Source organism: Artemia franciscana, chromosome 10 (assembly GCF_032884065.1).
Source record: "Artemia franciscana chromosome 10, ASM3288406v1, whole genome shotgun sequence".
Taxonomy (NCBI): Eukaryota; Metazoa; Arthropoda; class Branchiopoda; order Anostraca; family Artemiidae; genus Artemia; species Artemia franciscana.
In genome coordinates this window covers 32,857,644-32,878,229 of record NC_088872.1, presented here as the reverse complement: position 1 = coordinate 32,878,229, position 20,586 = coordinate 32,857,644, and the positions used below count along the sequence as shown (strand labels likewise).

At 35.6% G+C, this 20,586-nt stretch overlaps 2 protein-coding genes across 2 annotated transcripts in view; both read left to right on the top strand.

Annotated features, from left to right (window-relative positions):
• The window catches only part of LOC136032093 (protein croquemort-like), a 64,830-nt gene extending 51,877 nt beyond the window's left edge, over positions 1–12,953 (top strand). Inside the window, exons 6-8 of the mRNA XM_065712233.1 lie at positions 618–930; positions 4,200–4,273; positions 8,491–12,953. Of these exons, the coding sequence (XP_065568305.1) occupies positions 618–930; positions 4,200–4,273; positions 8,491–8,761 (658 nt within the window). The 3' untranslated portion in view covers positions 8,762–12,953. The remainder of the gene's footprint in view (positions 1–617; positions 931–4,199; positions 4,274–8,490) is intronic.
• Positions 12,954–15,132: 2,179 nt separating this feature from the next.
• Positions 15,133–20,586, top strand: part of LOC136032092 (set1/Ash2 histone methyltransferase complex subunit ASH2-like) — a 57,235-nt gene continuing 51,781 nt past the window's right edge. The window contains exon 1 of the mRNA XM_065712232.1: positions 15,133–15,282. Coding sequence (XP_065568304.1) covers positions 15,203–15,282 — 80 coding nt within the window. The 5' untranslated portion in view covers positions 15,133–15,202. The remainder of the gene's footprint in view (positions 15,283–20,586) is intronic.

Below are 20,586 nucleotides of genomic sequence, written 5' to 3'. Positions count from 1 at the left end.
TATTAAAATTAACGGAGCTCCTGCATGAGTTTCATCTCAAATTATACTTCACAAGTAAAACTATCTGTGCTTTAGTTGATTCTGCTTTAAAATTTATTCCGAAATTACTTTGACAAAAAAAAGTTTTCATTAGAGATGCTCTTTATTGAAATTTTTGGAAGTTTTAGGGAAATTATTTGGTTTAGGACGGGGGTCAGTGTCGTGACTCTAAGCTCAGCCAGAGTCGACCCAGCTCTAAATGGGTACCTGAAGAAATCTGGGGAAGGTAAAGAGGAAGGCTGTGCGAAAGCACAGGTTGGTCGGTCCCCAGCCCCATGTTACACTTTCTGGCTGAAGGACCAAGAAATGGGAGATCAGCACCGCCAGTAGGGATTGTAAAGTCTATTGCCGTATTCTGTTCTTTTTTCTTCTTTTTTTTAGTCAGATGTCATGTGATGTACTATGTTTTGTTGTCTAATTCCACAATGGAATGATAGTTCTTTTCACCGGGAATATACTTTGCAAATTCAAAATAAGTGTTTTTTAACCTGAATATTTTTTTTATCTCTGTCAACTTGTTTACTTGTATTTGTAATTCTTATTTCGTTTCAAATTACGATAATATTTTATTTATTTAGATCGGTTGAACTAGACTACAAAGAAGATATTGAAAAATTTGGTGTTAAAGGTTATCGCTACTGGGGCTCACCAGATTTGTTCGCTAACGCCAGCAGCAACCCTGACAATTGGTGCTTCTCAGCCAACCGCACTAACGGCGATGAATTCTTTGTGCCGAATGGGCTACAGGATAGTTCTGAATGTAGATTCGGAGCCCCTGCTTTTGTCAGCTTCCCAAGATTCTTTCACGGAGATCCTTGGCTGAGAGAACAGGTTCTGGGTGTTCCTGATCCAAATGATGTTGACCACATGTTCCACATTGACATGGAACCTGTAAGTATTACTTCCGTTCTAGGTGAAAATTTACTTTTCGCTAGTCACTCTTATGTCTTTTTTTATGCTTAAAGTTTAGTTTGTTCTTATTTCTTTCTGATACGCGACTCTTTGGTAAAAAGATGATGATTAATGTCCTGCAACTGCTGGTTTATATAGTTTCTGATCTTTTATTACACCCTAGAGAGGAATCTATCGCTGTTTTGTGAGGTTGGAGCCTATATTCTAAACTTTGTTAAGTTGCTCGAAAATTTCGGATGTCTGTGTTTGGATTGTGTTTGTGCCTGAATTATCTTATTGAACATCTTTAAAGACAACAACAAAAGTTTGTCAAATGTTTCTTTCATTTTTCTCCCTTTTTTTCATGTAGTGTTTTTTTCTAATTATAATTATGCCCTTATAAAATATTAAGATATGTAATGAGCCAATCGTTAGAGCGTGTTCTGTTTAACTAGGAAAGTGAGCTGTAAATACGGCTTTTATAAAGTGTTAACTAATACCTTTTGAATTATTGTTGCCAATACGAAGAAAGAATGGTTAAAATGAACTGAAAACTGATAAACATCGAGAGAACGCAGAGACATGGTAAAGAAGTTGTTAAACAAAGACTGTCGAAAAAAATAATAAAAAGTAAACTTAATAATATAAAAGATCCGAATTTGTATACTTCACATCTGGAAGCCTTTGTCAAGAGAAAATAAGAAACTGACTCAAGCAAAACAGAGACAGTGACACAAAAGCTATACAAAATAGAAAAACGTAAAGAAAACTCATGTTAAAAAAAAAGCTAAGAGCTCATATGGCACTTGTGACGAAGTCGGAAGAGCCAAGAGCTCATATGGTATGAGCTCGAACAAAATTCTAAGAATCAATAGATTGCTTTAAAAGGAAAATCAGAGGCTTAATGACGTTCGGGATTTAAAATAAGAGCTCTGAGTCACGAGGTCCTTCTAAATATCCAAATTCATTAAGATCCGATCGCCCACTCGTGGGTTAAAAATACCTCAATTTTTCTAATTTTTCCTCTCCCTTCAGCCCCTCAGATGGTCGAGTCGGTGAAAATGACTTTATCAAGTCAATTTGTGTAGCTCCCTGACACGCCTACCAATTTTCATCGTCTTAGCACGTCCAGAAGCGCCAAGCTCGCCAAAGCACTGAACCCCACCCCCTAACTCCTCCAAAGAGAGTGGATCCAATCCGGTTATCTCAATCACGTATCTACGATATTTATAAGCGTTTTCCGAAATTGCCGGTTTTACCCCTCCAACTCTCCCCAATGACAACATATCTGGTTGGGATTTGAAATAAGAGCTCTGAGACATGAGTTTCTTCTAAGTATCAAATTTCATTAAGATTCGGTCACCCGTTCTTGAGTTAAAAATACCTCAATTTTACTAATTTTTCCAAATTAGCAACCCCCAGCTTCTCCAAAGAGAACGGATTATGTCCGATTATGTCAATTTCGTATCTATAACTGGTGCATATTCTTCCCATCAAGTTTCATCCCGATCTCTCCACTCTAAGCGTTTTCCAAGATTTCTGGTCCCCCCCAACTCTCAATGTCCCCGGATCCGATTCGAATTGAAAATGGAACATCTGAGACATAAGGTTCTTCTATATATCAAGTTTCATTAAGATCCGATCACCCATTCGTAAGATACCTCGATTTTCACGTTTTTCAGGAATTCTGGTTTCCTCCCTCCAACTCCCCCCAATGTCACCGGATCCGGGCGGGATTTATAATTAGAGCTCTGAGACACGATATCCTTCCAAACATCAAATGTCATCAAGATCCGATCACTCCTTCGTAAGTTAAAAATGCCTCATTTTTTCTAATTTTTCAGAATTAACCCCCCCCCCCTGACTCCCCCAAAAAGAGCGAATCCGTTCTGGTTATGTCAATCACATATCTAGGACTTCTGCTAATTCTTCCAACCTAGTTTCATCCCCATCCCTCCACTCTAAGCGTTTTCAAAGATTTTAGGTCACCCCCCAAAGTTACCAGGTCCATTCAGGATTTAAAATAAGAGCTCTGAGACACGATATCCTTCCAAACATCAAATTTCATTAAGATCCGATCACCTTCGTAAGTTAAAAATATTTCATTTTTTCTAATTTTTCCAATTTAACCGTCCCCTCACTCCCCCCCCCCCTAGATGGTCAAATCGGGGAAACGATTCCGGGGAAATTTAATCTGGTCTGGTTCCTGATACACCTGCCAAATTTCACCGTCCTAGCTTACCTGGAAGTGCCTAAAGTAGCAAAACCGGGACAGACAGACCGACAGACCCTCAGCCGACCGATAGAATTTGGAATCGCTATATGTCACTTGGTAGATGCCAAGTGCCATAAAAAATCAGGGATATGAGGAATTCTTGTTTTACAAAAAGTATCAAACACGTAGCAAATGTAATTAAGGGCTGTAACATTTTCTGTTTAAATATTGTAAAATACAATTGATATTTATGGAGAAATGCTTTGCACAAAGCATCTTTCTCGCAAAAAATAAAAAAAATCTTGCAGAATTTGCGATCGCTATATGTCACTTGATAGATACCAAGTGCCATAAAAACAATCTATAAAAGCAAGTCACAAAACACATGACCTAGATGTTTGTTAGTGTAAATATATATGTCTCAAATTATCTTTTGAATTTAAGAAGATGATTATCTTCTGAACTTTTCAAAGCATAATTTGAGACGTACAGGTTTACAGTAACAGACATCTTGATATTGTGCTTTGCTACGTGATCTTGAATTTTTATTTAAATAGTCCTCTTCAGAATATTAATGGAAAAATATACGTTCGGAATAGCAGACATCCTGGTCTTGTGCTTTGTGACGTGTTTTTGGATTTTAATTTATATGTAAGTTTTCTTTTCGTCTTTGATAGCGTTTGAGTTGTTGTCTTTTTTTGTTTGTTTTTTCTTGATTTGCTGGGGCTAGTTTCTTTTACTTAGTGTTTCTCCTTTCTGGATGTGAAGCCAAAATATTAGAACTTTTTCCACAGTCTTTGTTTAAAATATTATACCCGTTTTTCTATACTTTCATTTGTTTAAATTTATAAATGGAAAGGCAGTTTAGTCTAAGAAATTCTTTTAAATCATTGCAGCCAACACGAAAATGAAAGGGTTAAGGTTAATTAAAAAGGGAAAAAAATTGGGATAAACACAAAGGAATGCTAAAGAAGTAATAAAAAACGGTCCTCTTTTCCCCTTTGATTAGTCAGTCACCTGTGAAGTTTTGTAAACAGAATTTATTCTTTTTTAGGAAACCGGCGTGCCTTTAGCTGTAAGTGCTCGATTCCAGATTAACATTTTATCTACAGGAGATAAACATATAGAGTAAGTTTGTATTACTATAATTTAAAAAAAAAACTTAATTCAAGTCTAAGAATTACTTATGATTCTTTTATTTTCGACAAAATTCATAGCGCCCGACTTCTAAAAACTTTATTTTGACACGCTACTAGTCAACAACTAACCTAGGTTTAAGAGAGAGAGAGGGGGGGAGAACGGTTTATTACGCAACTTTCGTTGTTGTTGGCTAATTTACAGTTGCAAAATCATTACATATTAAACATAGACGTAAAAAATGGCACAACATTACTTGTTAAACATATATAAAAATAAACATTACAATATTACATGTTAAACATAGACGTAAATAGTGGCATAAATGAACTACAGTATCGGTTTGTTCGTGTGCGTATAGGTGTCACTTTGGGTTTTGTCTGGTTTTTCTGTTTGGTGGGGTATATGCGGGGAGAATAACACGGTGAGTTGGGTTTGACAGCAATGCTTTTTCAAATCTCATGATGAGATTGCTCAGTCTTTGCTCAATGCACTGGATTTCAAGTTTATTGAGCGCTTCTTGGTAGGGAATTTCACTACATCCCAGGATAATCCTAGTTACCCTTTTCTTCACTGACAACTCAAAAAAGGTTGTAAAGTTACCCAATCGGTGCTAAAAATTGTCTTTTAGGCCCTCTTTTGATTTTTTTTTTTTTTTTTTTTTTTTTTTTTTTTTTTTTTTTTTTTTTTTTTTTTTTTTTTTTTTTTGCCAGATTTGGGAGAAAACATCTTTAACCATATTCTCTAAGGTGAAATCCAGGTCCAAGTGGCAAACGCTATTTTGTTAACCCGGCAACGCATGATGTAGACCCAATAGGGGTTTATAGTCGAAACCTTTAGGTGGATCGGAGGCATACTTTTTTTTCCTCCCTCCCTCGACACATAATTTTAAGCCTCCTTACCCATCCCCCTTTTCCTTCTCTAGCCCAACCTGAAAGTTTCAATTATATGACCTAAGCCCATATCCTAGTTATTGCAGACATGCTATTTGAAAAATATGGATGTACATGGCGTCTTTCGATTTCATTTTGCCCATTCTCCCAAGTTGCAAATCAAGGTCCACTATTGTTTCCATAGGTGGGACTTATCCCTTAGGTGGATTGGGTACAAAATGTTTTTATCCGCTCCCTCAGACATAAAGTTTGCATTCTCTTTGCCCCACACCCTTCTCTTCTTCCAACAGTACCTGAAAGTTTCAACTCCATCCCCCAAGCAGTTGGCAGGATAGTGCAGATATATTGTTTCGATGGCTTGAATACATACAGTGTCTTTTAATGTACTTTTGTCCCCTCCACCAAAATGGATTTTGAAGTCCACTTGCACTCCCCCTTCACCAACACTCCTTGACCGCTACAGCTCGATACCATATTTTGAAATTGGGGTTGCGCATACTGTCTGTTAATCTACTTAGTTATGCCTGTCTTTACCCGAGTACACTCCTTTTGAAATTTGGAATATTGTGGCCTAGTAAACGATCCTAATTGTCCCTAGCTGTTTTGACAACCAAGACCAAACATGGTCGACTTTTCTGCTAAAACCTATCTATGGTAGGTAATTTAGATAGTTTTAGGGGGCTCTGGGGGTGATGTCCATTCAGTAGGTATACTTATGTGACTTTCGTGAAGAGAACAACTACATATACATTTTTATCCATTACCATTCAAAGGGGTGGGTTGAGGGAGGGCCAGGTAGCAGAGTAGGGCACAGGAGGGTGATGGTTGCTGTTCAATTACTTTTGGTCCTGAAATGGGTTCTAGAACTGTCAGTGTACAGTCGAATTAGGCCCCTTTCTAGTTTCTAAGCTCAACCTTTCTATATGAAGTAGCGAGGGGAAAAATAATCGAATGAATAAATAATACAATGATGGCCCATATTGACAACAAGAAAGTGTAAGTTTGTGTTGGAATGACTTATCTTTTTCATGAGAAAGTTCTGTAAACCTTCTTGTCATTTAAAGAAATTAGCTGTATCCGACAATGCCTCTCTAAAAAGAAGATGCGCGCTTTTTGAAGCTTTTTGCATTTTTGTACACTATTAGTGACTTAACTTCTGAAAGGAAATCTGGTCTGTTTAGGTAAAAAATAAAAACAGATATTGACCTGTAAAACCTGTGATGTTGGCTCAAAACTTGTCTTAAGTCTTGCTGTATAAATGATTTTGACACTGTAGCTGTCTGATTATAAAAAGGACGAAAATATATAAAAAAAAACAAAACAAATAAAATTCATATCCTCTTGTGTAAAAGCAAAGGGTATGTATCACATTCTGTACGGAAATAAGTTTTTGACCAACTTAGTAATTTCGTGTTTTTTTTCTTGTGAAGTTCTGAGAATTTAAAATCCTCTCTTTCGTTTGTGGAGCGTCGGTAGGTGACAGCCTGGCATTATTAAAGTAAGTTATTTCTTGGATGATCCGAATACAATATATGAACTTTATAATGCTTAAAAAATAAATGGAGATTACAGCGGATTCACTAACCTAAATCAGTTTGTATTTCTAAAAAACAGGATTAACTGCATGCAAGACAAGGTGAAGTACAATATTAACGAGCTGTTAGAAGCCAAATTTGTCAAATCCATTAAAAAGGGAAAATTAAGAGGATTCAAAAGGAATATACTCCAAAACGCTGTTCTAATTTCATATACCAATATTCTGTAAAAAAAAAAAAAAATTACAGGATTTTTGATATTTTTAGCTTATGCATCCGCTTATAAAGCAGTAACTTTGTCATGTTCTGAAGTAAAAATCCTAACAAACATAAAACAAGGAAAGTAGCCCATAAGTCAATAGGTCATAGTAATACACGTCATGGATTAGACCGGGAGGTGCAATCTTTATGTTTTTTTTCAGGATTACTAAAATCTTTGCTGAGTAGCCTACATATATATAAGTTCGTTACTATTTTATCTCATTTCAAAGCTTTTGGTTCTCACTGGAAAATATATGACTGTTTTATCGCTTTGTCATTTCATACATGTGTTATTTATCTACTAATAGCCAATACTAGTGGCATACCTTCAAGTTCCTCCAGCCTTGCTGAAAAAGTGAAGCTTTAATTGTTAATCATTACATCATTGTAGGCCTATATCAAAATAGATATTTTGAAATATCTATTATAAAATATAGTTCCTGGACTTTGATTCCGGTAATGAGATTTTGCGAAAGCGTCTTCATAACAATCCAAGCAAGAAGAAGAAAAAATATAGTGAAAAAAAACTAAAGAAAAACGCACAACATTTATAGAAAAAACACAAAGATAAGCCTTTGTTTGCTACTGTTTCATTGTAACGGTAGCGAATCGCATAAACGATTAGTCATGCCAATGCTCGGTCAAATAGTCGAAAATTCCAGATTATTATACTGATGTTATTAAGGTGACCTATGATTTTCATTGGTATTATTAGCTTTGAATCCATTCACAAGATTCGGATTACCAGACTAGCTGGAAGAATAACTTTCAGAAATTAGAAACTATATTACACAGTGAAATAAATTAGCAAACAGAACCGGCTATTTCAACCACACTACCATTGGAATAAAAAAGTTGTCCTGAATAAAGATAGAAATTTCTTAATAAAAGTTAAAATAAATTATCATTTGTTTGTATTTCTGTTTTGCAGCTGCTTATATTTACTAAAGATGACAAATGGTATAATACTAAGCTCATATGCATATAATTTTTTTTTTTTACAAAATCCTTTATGGATTTTGTCGCTATGTTTAACTAGTAAACTTTTCAAGATATCCTACAAGGTTTTTTTTTAAGTGAAAGGGGCTAAAAATCTTAAAAGTTTTCTTAAAGGATATCTTGAGACATTCTGAGTTGAAAATAGCGACTAAATCATTAAAAGAATTATAGGGAAGTATTCTGCGTCTAAACTTTGCAAGTGGCTCCATTCCCGCTTGATTCTAGCTCCAGCCCGTGTTTTAAAATTTATTACAGTATCATAATTGCTACCAATTATAGTGAATATTTGATTTTAAAGGCGGGTGCATTTACACTTGGTAATACGATTTGATTCATCCTACCTGGGATTAGTGGGATCTTAATATGGAAACAGTGTTTTTTCTCAAAGCCCCTCAAAGCTTCTTCTTTTGGTGCTCTTGGCTTTTCTATCACTGCTTTTAAAATTCTTGGTTTCAGCTGTATGGCAATGTAATGCGGTTGAATTTATTGCTTAATTTGTTAAACTATTTTTATTTTCCAGACTACTGAGAGGCTACCCAATGCGATACTACCCAATTCTTTGGTTCTCTGTGAACGCGGATATGAGTGAATCAATAGCTACTTATATGAAAATTGTTTTGGCAGCACCCACTGTTGTCCCTGCTGTTTTGTGGTCTTTGGCTGGTCTTTTTGTAGTATTAACAATGTTTTATTCATTCAAATATTATTCTTATAAAAAACTCTTCAGCTCAACTCCTCTAGTTTTTGATGATGAGCTGGAGTCAGAAACCCCCAATGCCCTAACGTCATGATTGTTCGATCAAAGTTGATCTTTGTAAGCCTTTTTAAACTATTAACATTTCTGGTGAGGGATAGAAGTATTACATTACATATACATACATAACGAGTTTCAGTCATTCAAGTATTGTTCTTATAAATATCTCTCCGGTGAAACCCCCTTGTTTTGATGGTGAGCTGAAGGTAGAGGCCCTTAATATCCTAAAAAAATTATTCATGAATCTTAGTTGATTTTTGATAATCTTTTATAGCTATTAACTTTTTTCGTATGGAGTAAAGAAGTATTAAACTACAGGTGGATATATAACTTTTATTTAAAGTTTTATCTAAAGAGATGAATTGATTTTTTTTTTTTTTTTTTTTTTTTTTTTTTTTTTTTTTTTTTTAACCTTTGAATCCCTGAAGGAATTTCAGCTTTACGCGGTTATTTTGTAAAAATGAGCAGTATTTCGTGATTACTTGATTACATGTAGTGTTTCTTATTTGTTGTTATATTCTACGAGATATATAGGTCATTGTCAGGGAAGGGTTCAAAAATGGAGGAGGTTGCATTTTGCTAATATGTATTATCTTTTTTCAACATCTTAGGCCGAGCTGAGTCCCAAAAGTCTCATCCATGTCATTGTATAAAGAAATGAAGGTTACTCGTATAGCCGAAATGAGAAATGTGTTATTGTTTCTTAGTATAGATTGACTAAAAAATTTCGTTTACTAATTTGACACCCAATCTTAACATTTATTGGGTGCTTCCCAAAATGGAATCCTAGCTACGCTACTGCACTGTATTTAATTAATAATGGACGCCCATTGGTCAGCTCTGATTTTTAGTAAGTTTAACAGATACTGAATTACTTTATGTTTTTACAGAGAAAATGCACCATAAACCTAAAATCGGAGAGTGAACCTGAGCTGCTGCAATAAAAAAGGAGGTTCCGCTTTTTTTGTGAATTTAGCATAAACTTCAACAATATTGTCTGTATAAAGTATAGGTGGAATCAAAATTTGGTGGTAGTCTAGCTGCCACCGCCCAAAAGAGAGTCGCGATGGAAAAACAAATTTGTTCGTTTGTACATATAATATGTATGCAGGATTGGCTATTCACAGAGCTACGGAAAACGTTCGGTTTTTTTTTTTTTTTAGTAACCTGAAAAATGAACAAAAAGGAATCCAGTTGAGAGAGTAAACTTGTAATTACAGCATAAATTCCTATTTGGAGCATAAAAAATGATTTTTTTTTTATTTGTTGAAACAATGTACTTTTCTTTTAAAAACAGTTAGTTCAAAACACTTGGAAACTGCTAATTTTTTATATCTTGCGTTGCAGACTAAGCTAGAATTTGTGAGGAGTATTTTTGATGACTGTGTATCTATTTAAAATGTTATATGTACTAACACAAACAAAAATAATGAAGCTTTTCATATTGTAGAAACAAAGAAACATTTTGTATTAAAGTTTTGATGCATAAGCGTTTTGAGAGAAATTCCCAAGTGGAATAAGTGTTTTTTAGCAATTTATACTCGTTGTATCTTTCTTCTGGGCTTACTGGTTGAATTTGGAAGAGTTACAAATAGTAAGATAAACACCCCTTACCATTGCTAATCAAACATAAATTCCTTTGATAGTGATTGACTTTCAAAAAAAACTTATTAACCAATTCAGGCTTCAATTTCCGCTGTTTAATGGTTGAATGTGAACATGCAATTGAAGTTACTGATTATACCAAGCTTGAATTTATTCATTTTTTGTTTTGTTTCTTAGTTGTTTTTTGTTATTTTCTATCTCATTTCCTTTTTTTGTTTCGTTAGATGGATCCTTTGAGAAATTCCTATTACGTTCATTAATCACTGACAAACGTGAGAACCTACAGTGAGCATCTTGCTACCGTTTTTATTTTTATCTTTTTATATTTTTGACAGTTTTATTTTGCGTTTTTTATTTTACTGTTTTATATTTTATTATTACCTTTGCTTTGTTTTTATTTATTTTTTTTACCTATTGTCATAGTGAAATTTTACTGGGTTTGCTCTGTACAATACTTATCTTGTAATGATATTTAGCACAGAACGTAATCTGTTCACACCAGTAAAATTGATGTCTCTGCCATATAGTACTATATCAAGGTAAAACTTTTCTATCCTTTCTAGCGTTTCTCTGCATAATTTCTTATTGAAGATAGGTTAATGCTTTTGAAAAAATTTTTAATGCGCGCGGGAAAGCAAAACTTTTCTGAGATATGGTACTAGTGACTAAGTAATAGTGTAAAATACATTTTATAAATACCAATATAAACTCTAATTTGAAGCTTCCACTTTCCATCAATTTTCCTACGTCTTTTATGATAGATTTGTAAGAGCATTTGAATATTCAAGCACTTAACAACATCCTGATTAATTTTAAGTATGTGGGTTCTGCAGTGTTAAATAGAATTCGTAAACTCCCAAAAATAGGGGAGGGGGAGTCCCAAGTCATCTACCTCCTGATCATCTCCTGAAGGTCAAAAATGTAGACCTGTACAAATTTTTTTAATGTTCCCGGAATAAATCTGGCCTTTTCTGGAAAAGTTTGAATCCTCCAAATCATTGCCTCGCCCCATAGGAAGCTTTTATAAGACCCCCCCCCCCAAAAAAAAGCAATAAAACTTTTCAGGCACACCTGCTCCAAGGAATGGTTTTGTTACTTGCAAGTGCAGCAGAAATGACGCAGCTCCACAGGGGAAGATAAAATGCACCTAGATTATACAGTATTGTTGATATTTCAATGTTACCAAAATAAAACAAGATTATTTGCCTAATTTATAAATCCGTATGTCAAAACCGAACTTTGTTAGCTTCTTGACTTTATGCTTCTATTAGTGGCCCGCCGTAGAGAGGGGTGCAGCTCTCTGCGTCCAGTTTGAAAAATCCTGGGCCTGGGCCGAACAATAAGAATCGCTTCTTATTGTTCGCTACTTATCACCAAAAGGAACTGTCTTTGGCTATTCCATCATATTTGGTGAGGCCTAGATCTAGCAATGTAAAATCGATTCGTTACGAATACAAAGAAAAAGCAGCCTTTGTAGCTCTCAGTGGCAGGAGATGCGTAGACCTTTTCGTCCCACCACTCGCGGTTCGCTACTTTTGTAGGCATATTTCTTATTGTTCGTGTTGTTATTCCTTTGCCTAGTTTACCTTATTTAGTTACAATCAAGACGCATCGCTTCTGTGATGGTATGTATAAAATTTTTAAGCAACCAATGTATTTATGTCAACTAAAACAATACCCATAGTTGTTTCTGCAAAAACTTTCCAGTAAGGGTGGGGAAGCGGTTAAACCGTGGGAATTTTACAAGGGAAAGCAAAAGTTTGAGGAAGATCATTATGTCAAAAAACTATTACATTTGAACATGAGAAACATATACTCTGTCAATTGTTGTTCTCCTCGTTTATTCTCAACAGTTCTTCTGCATTGACGTACTTATTGGTTAAATAAGCAAAGTGATCTGGCCTGAGCGCAAAACGTGAAATATGATTTTATTTTGAAAAAAATTGAATGGTTTTCTTATTTGAGAAGATGCTAAAGTTGATATGTCTTTTTCTGTTGCAGTGATACACATTGAGAAATTTGTGTAACTAAAAAAATTGTTATATCTAAAATGCAAACAAAGAGCCGAATTTAGCTCAGTTTCAGTATTTAGTGATGTACTTTTACTTGAGATAAAATATTCCTATAGGTAATTTATGCTCAAGATAATTTTAATTTATTTACTTTTTTTAAACACCTACAGCCTCTGTGATCAATGCTCACTGGTTAATTTTAAAGCTATTTTGTCATGTGAAATATTTTTCTATTTCCTGGGAACTTGATTCGTCTTTCTTGAAAGTGCCTTTGGTATATCTTTTCTTGAACGATACTTTGATTGTATAGTTCTAAACTAGAAACACGTGCGCATTGTGGATATTTTACTTAATGATAATATCCTCTACGTGGGCTGATGCTATCTGTCTATAGTTTCAAGTAAAATTCTTTAAATTGTGATTAATTTTTATTCCAATTTGTTGTTTTGCTTAATTGTTTGTTAGGCCTATTTTGTTTAGTATGTGTGCTGTTACATAGTATTTTTTTTTCTTTTTTGGATTTTTTCCACAATTCTTCGCCCGTTTCCTTAAAGAGTTTTGACGTTTATTGTAAACAAAGTCTTTAATTTTAATACAAGTGAAAGAATTGCATCTCAAGTAGTTGTTTTAGACGAGGATTCTAGAGATTCGAGGATCGGTAATTCCTGTATTTATTTTGTTTGTAGCGATTGAAAGAATTATCTCGACCGCCGCCCCTCTTCTTCCAGCCTCAACCTTTTATGTTTGATTAGAAAGGCTGCTAGTAGAGTTATAGGAGAAAAGACTAGAGCTCGGGATGTCAGGGGGCTGTTACAAATTAATCAAAAGAAAGTTTTTCTGAAGGAAGTAAAGAACGAATATGAAACTTAAAACGATCAAAATTTATTGCTTCGCAACTTAAAACCTATATTGCACAAAATATGTAATTTTTGTGCCACATGACACTTTATGATGGAGCTATTGAGACAAATTTGTAAAAAGCAGACAAATATGATCAAGAGCTTTAAAATGAGCCATTAAATATATATCTACCATGTTTTAGTAACCTGTAAATTCGTTAGTAAGCTCACGATTTATGAAACTTACTAGGCAGATGGGAGGGAGAGTATACATCAGGCAGGAACGTATAACTCAGGTATTAGGGTTTCGACCATGGAAATTACGAAGGTACCCTTCTCATGCTTCCTAGCCTTTCCACTCCAGGCATGTGAAGCTTCCACTCGCAGATGTACACGAGAAATGATGGTAAATATTCAGTTGTCTTGATTAATTTTCTAACTAATGCGTCCCAGCCTCTCCTCCGAATAAAAACAACGACAAAGCTAAAAAATTTAAACAAAACTAAAATATAAACAACACTTCTACATGGCTTATTGCTTGCTCCATGTCTGGATAACTCTGGGGAGGAGTCTTTTAATTGTAACAGAAGGAATTCCTAATGGAATGGGCATCCAATAGAATGTGTCCGTCTGATTTCTATCCTAAGTTACGAACAGAATTAACTCCTGAAAGTTTCATTCTCAGGATCAACCTGCCATGTGCTAGACTAAATTTTCAACTATTAGACTAGTAGTTGTTTCGCCATTAAAAGTCTATTTGTGAAGGACCCAGGTTATTCCGTTCAAAATAAAAGAAACTAGTTCTTGCCTTTCAAAAACTAAGTTCAGCCTGTTAATCTTATGTTCAACTCCTATTTCTACTGAAAGATGCAGGGTAGAATACTATCTTCCGAGGACGAAGTCCCAGCGAAACACCGTCTATCTCATCTGAACATAATGCGGAAGTTGGAAACTACCCAGATTAATAAGGTCGACGTAGGCTCTCTGATTCACAAAGATAAATTATCTCAAGCTCTGTCGTCTCTGCAAGACAACTTGGAAGACTATTCAGATTTTTTTTTTTTATTGCCCATGTCTCCCCCCCCTTTTGTCATTGACTACCCCGATATTACCCCCGTACTTTCTTTTATTACTACAACGAAATTATGGGGAGATAATTAGATATTGGCCATATCAATGTCTATCCCATCGTATATTATTTCGTCTACCATAGTTACAGCTTCTTTGATAAAAGCACATTTCTTGGGATCCTCTGCAAAACAGAAGAGATCGCCTGCTGCAAAACGTGTGAAAAATTGTAGGTCTGCAAAACGAACAACGTTCTGTGTTGGGAACACTTTTGGTTAACTGATACTGCATCCTCTATTTGTAGACATTCTGGTGGAATTGTTGAATAGATTCGAAGAGCGGTGATTATAGAACAACAAAACGCTAAAACAAGAGGTTTCAACCACTTGCCTTCCCTGTTATTCTATTAGATACAGATAACTTTCAAAACTTACTTTTTCCCATATTTCAAATAAATCAAGAGAACCAGACTATTTGAGAACTTCTCTGATTCTTATGTCAGTTTAAGGGTCGCCTAAAATTTGTCCTAGCTGCTACCGTGTTAGCCATACAAACTTTAAAGTAAGATGTTCCAAGATGAGAACGTTGGGCACTAATGGATTAAATTAGGAATTATTAAAGCATGTGTAAAAACAGCATTTTGACCGTGTTTCGGCAAAACGCCCTAAATTGAGACAAAGCAGAACATCAAGATCATCCGTTTCTGAATTGAACAATAATATCATAAGGAAACGCTGTATCTTTACTTAGGGGGCATTTGTTAGAATATTTTACACCGCTTAGCGGGGAATTTTACAAAGAAAAAATTAACTAACTAGTTCTAATGAGAGGAATACTCAGAATTGATAAAACATTATAAGTTTTGATTATAGATGGCAGTTTCTAAGAAACGCGAAGTGGAATTTAAATTTAATAAAGCATTAGGCTAGCTTATTTGTTTTATCTTCTCTTATAATGGATAAAATTGATGAGGATCTGCCAAGTCAGCCTAAAGCCAAATCTGAAGATGTCAAGGAAGAAGGAAATTGTTACTGGTAAGTGCTTAAATATGGAATTAAACACGGGCTATGACTTTGGTTGAGATAGCCTAGGTCATTTAGGCTCTTCCAGCGATAAGATTGCACTATCCACATTCCTGTCATATGAAGCATCAATTTTCAGAACCAAAAGTAGGCATTAAATTTTTCATTTTACCAAATACTGCATGCCCATTCCTTGCAACAAAATATGCTTAAACCTGACCAGTCAACAAGAACTAGAGGACACATCATGAAGCTGCTTGATGCTTTTTTATGCTAAGCATTATTGCTGCATCTCTACTATCCAGAAAGAAGCATGTAAAAAAATTTTACTACATAATAGGGCAAGATGCCCAATATTCAGGCCAAGGTTTACCTATAAAATTCTAGTCTAGCTACTTTTTGCCCTCTTGGAATAGGGTTAGGTTAGGAAAATGAAAATTTCAGTGATGTATTGACAGAATGAAGTATTCAATGCCCCAGGAAGGTATTTTGAAGTACCTACCTCTACTGCTTCCTGCTCTAGGGGGCACTGATCTTTGATTACCTCAAATTAGCTCAAATTGCATCTTCTAGTGACTAAGGTTGAAGAGCCTGTAGGTGGTGCCAGGTAACATTGATTTAATATTCATGTCACAGATCACTATTTACATATTTAAGGTGGTAACCAATATACCCTGCTAGATGATGCTGGCTCTTCCTACTATATCTTAAATGACTTGCCACAAAAATCATGGTCAACACCAATCCTGAAGCTGTCAACTGATCTGGCCAATATGGTTGATTTGCTGAGGGAATTCACAGTAGAACAACTTGATTGGTGAAGAATTTGAACTTAATACACTTTCTGCTAAATTTTTGATATAGTTTTGTAGGATTTTTCATGTTCTGGTGTATTCAGTGTGATCGAAAATGGGCTTAAGGGTGTCATTATCTTAAGTGCAAGGATGACATCTCCTCTCTTTCTATGGTACATTAGGGTAGGCAGGTCAAGCTTTTCTAGTCAATGCTTCTAGGAGATTTGTTGTTTGGTAAAAGGGAGCTTGGTTGCTCTACATGGGACCATCTCAAGTATCTATATATCATACTTAAAGTACAGGCTGGCAACTAACATGCCAAATTCAAGATGGGGACAAACAAGGGCTGTGTAAAGCTTCTTGATAATTCTTGGCTTATGACTTATCACTGAGTGCTTGATCAAACCAAGGACCTTGTTTGCCATAGCTGCTTGGTTCCAACAGTGACTATAAAATTCAAGCTTATTGTCAATGATTACACCAAGATCACACTCTTCCTTGGCACTCTGAATGGGTGCCAAGGGGCTGGTATTGGTGCCAATATTGGCACCTGCAGAGTCAATCATGTGATGACTATGGCAGGGGTTGTTTGTACCAAGATGCAGGATGTGGACTTGCATGGGTTGAACTTTAGTGCCCAGGCTATTGACCATAGACAGAGGTTGTTAAGATGTTCTTGCAGAGAAGAGAAACTTTCTGTTTAGGCTGCTGGACCAATATACAGTTGCAAGCCATTCTTGACCACATCAGGAGCATCATTTATGTAGAGGTTAAGCAGTTTTGGGACTAGTTTGGTCCCTTGGAGGACACCACTCTTAATGTGAACTGATGTGGAGTAGATGAGGTCACCTCTTTTCATCATATACAGCAACAATCTGGATTCTATCAGATAAGAACCTGTGGATCAACTGGGCTACATCATTGTCTATCTGGTATACTCACAGTTTGATCATCAGGTAATGGTGAGATGTTTTATCAAAGGCCTTAGCTTGATCCAGTAGGCACACTTCAACTAGAAAACCCTACTCCAGATGAACAGTTATAGATTCATAAGCTAGTAATAGATTTGTTTTGATATACATACCTTTCTTGAAGCAATGCTGACCACCAAAAAAAACCATTCTTGGTCATATGCACTAAAAGTCAATGATTGCATCATTGACTAACCAAACAATAAGTTTGGCCACAACTGAGGTCAGGCAAGTGGGTTGATAGTTCTCAGGCTGGGTTCTAGATCCTTTCTTGAATATTGAAATAATTCTGGCTGTCTGCCAATCTGCAGGTTGGCTATTAGTCTGAAGAGAAAGCTTGAATAGTGAACAGAGCTGCTTGGCTACTGCATCTATAAGTTTTTTTGAGGAGCCTGGGATGTATACTGTCTGGAACTTTAGCTTTGTTTGGCTCCAGTTTACTCAGCCTTTCTTAATTTCATCCATTGTGACATAATTTTTGGCATTTTGTGCTCAACCATCCTGGGGGCAGGATATGGTGACTTATCAGTGGGGTCCACTGAGAAGTTGGATGCAAATGTGCTGTTCAGCCAATTTGCAATGTCCTCCAGATCTTCCAGCTTTTCTCTGTCAGGGTTGAACAGGAATGGAATAGTCTGTCTACTCTTATCTTTAGTAGATATGCATCTCCAGAACATCTTTGGGTTGTCTTTTGATGTTCAAAGCCAAGTTATCTTCATAGTCAGCCACAAAGTGCCTAGTCAGTTGCCTCAGTTTATTCCTTGCTCTTGCAAAACAATCCCAGTGGTGTGTGCATTTGCTTTTCCTGTACTTTGAAAAAGCCTTCTCTTTATGGTTCATAGATCTTTTAATAGGTCAGTTCAGGTGGGGCAATGTTTTTAGTCCCTTACAAATGAACTTGAAGTGCAAGTCCTCTCAGCTTGGAGCAGAGTATTCTTAAAGTTTCACTAGGCTAACTCAGTGTATCCCTTGACAATTAGTTGGTCCTATTCTACTGCCTGTATTATCTCCCCAATTTCGATGTAGTTGGTGTAAGTTTGTTTAATACAATTGTTTGTTTGTTGACTAAGCAGCAAGTTATGGCAGATGCAGATGTGGTCACTGGCACCAATGGGAGGGAGGTACTTAGTATTCCCTAACAATCCTGGGTTGTTAGTGATTGTCAAATCTAGTGGGGATTGCATCTGCTTATTCTTTTACAGGGTTGGTTGGTCAATTACCTGATATAGGCTATTGCTACCCAAATATTCAATAAATAGGCTACTGACAATAGAGCTTTGTTGATAACCCAAGCCCTCAACCCATTTGACATCTGGTAGATTCAGGTCTCCAAGAAGAATTAAGTCCTGATTATTATGATTGGATGCTTGTTCAGCCAACTGAATTAGAGCTTGGTAAGATGCAAGGGCATCTGGGAAATTGGGGCTTCTATATATGCAACCAATCACTAATGGTTTTCCCTCATTAATAATACTGACAAAAACACTCTCAATCCATGTAGAATAATCATTAATGAAAGATAAGTGGAATTTTTGTTTATGTTCATTTGTTGCTTAAGTACACAGATGTAAATGATCCTTTAGCTCTGAGCATTAATGAACGTTTAGTGGTTGATGTAAAATTTCCTAGGTCTACAAATAGTATTAGAATTGTTGCAGTGTATAGAAGTCCTAGTGTTAATGAGCTATCTCCAAATAATAATGCAAATTTATTACAATATCTTCACATGTTTCAACAGTTAGTTCAAGGGTATTAGTGGTGGGTGATTTTAACCTACCTTCCATTGATTGGAAAAATCAAATAACCTTGCTTTCTGATCATTCATTTGAGCATCATTTCCTTCAAAAATTGCAGGACACGTACCTATGCCAACACATTCAGGAGCCTACATGATTTTGGGATGATTTGACTCCTTCTGTCCTTGACTTGGTAATAACAAAATCTCCTGACAATGTTAGAAATATTGAAATCCTACCTCCATTAGGAAACAGTGATCACACCATTCTTAAACTGTTGTTAAAATCTTCAGGTGATGATTCTACTCTTCAAAAACAGATCCTTAAGTATAATTACACTAAAGGTGATTATGAGTCTTTCCGAAATTTCATTTTATCATTATGTATCACAGAACAGTTGAAGGGAAATAAATACAATGTTAATGAGGTATTTGAGCTGATTCATGAAGCTTTGGTAGTGGGTCAAGACAAGTTTATTCCAACTATAGTTTATAGTCAGCTCTATAAAAATAGGCAAAGTCTTCCTCAAGAAATTCTACAAGCTATTAGCAAAAAAAAAAAATTATTGGTGGCGTGAGCATATTAAAATAAGAAGCACTGAGTCATGGATAAGATATAAAAGAGCAAGAAATAGAGCAACTAGGCTTCTTCAGTCAAATTGTGAGGCACTTGAATCTTCTATCATTGCATCTGCTCAAAGTTGCCCAAAAAGGTTTTGGATATATATAAGAAAAAACCAGACTTCACAGTCCCCATCCTCAACTTTGTTCACTGACCCTAAAACACAGACAAATATTGACAATGATAATGAAAAAGTTGAACGTTTTAATAAACTTTTCTCATCTGTTTTTACATGACCTCACAGTGAAACTCCTATTGATCCTATTTTTTCTACCAATTTCACAATAGATTTTGATGATTCTGACTTTGATGATCAACAAGTTTTTGAGGTCCTGAAGCATCCTGACTCAAATAAATCACCAGAAATTCATGAATTTTCAAATCATATGATCCAAGAACTTGCAATAGTACTCACTGAAGCACTGACATGTTTGTATAATCTGTGTCTAGCGTCTGGTACTTGTCCTTTGGCATGGACAATAATCAAACCCCTGTATAAAAGTGGCACAAAAACTATAGACCAATATCAAACACTTCAATTTTTTGCAGAATTATGGAAAAACTAATTTTCAAGAGAATACAAAATTATTTTGAATCAAATGTTCTTTGGTATCCATCTCAACATGGTTTCCGTAAAAAATGTTCATGTAATACACAGCTTTTGGAAGTAATTACTGACTTCCATAGGATGGCAGATGAAGGTCTCATGTTTGATTGCATTTGTATAGATTTTTCTAAGGCGTTCGATAAAATTTCTATTCCGCTTTTACTTCAAAAGTGTGAGGTATATCACTTTGGTGCCAGAACGTTGAATTGGATTGGTGATTATCTAACAGGCAGAAAGTGATTGTAGGTGATGCTTTGTCCTCTGCTGAGATGGTTTTAAGTGGTGTTCCACAAGGTAGTTGCCTTGGTTTGGTTCTTTTCTGCCTTTTCATCAAGGACTTGCCTCTTGTTGTCCACCATTCCACTGTTAAAATGTTTACAGATGATGTAAAGCTTTACTGCTCCTTGACAAATTCAGATGAAGCTTCATTGCTTCAAAAAGACTTGGATGCAGTGCGCAATTGGTGTAATGTTAACTCCATGTTTGTCAACGAAAATAAGTGTAGGGTCGTCCTTTACTTTGGCAAAGTAGAACAAAGTCACTATTACCATTTTGCTGGGCATTCAATTTTACCTGTTGAAAATGTC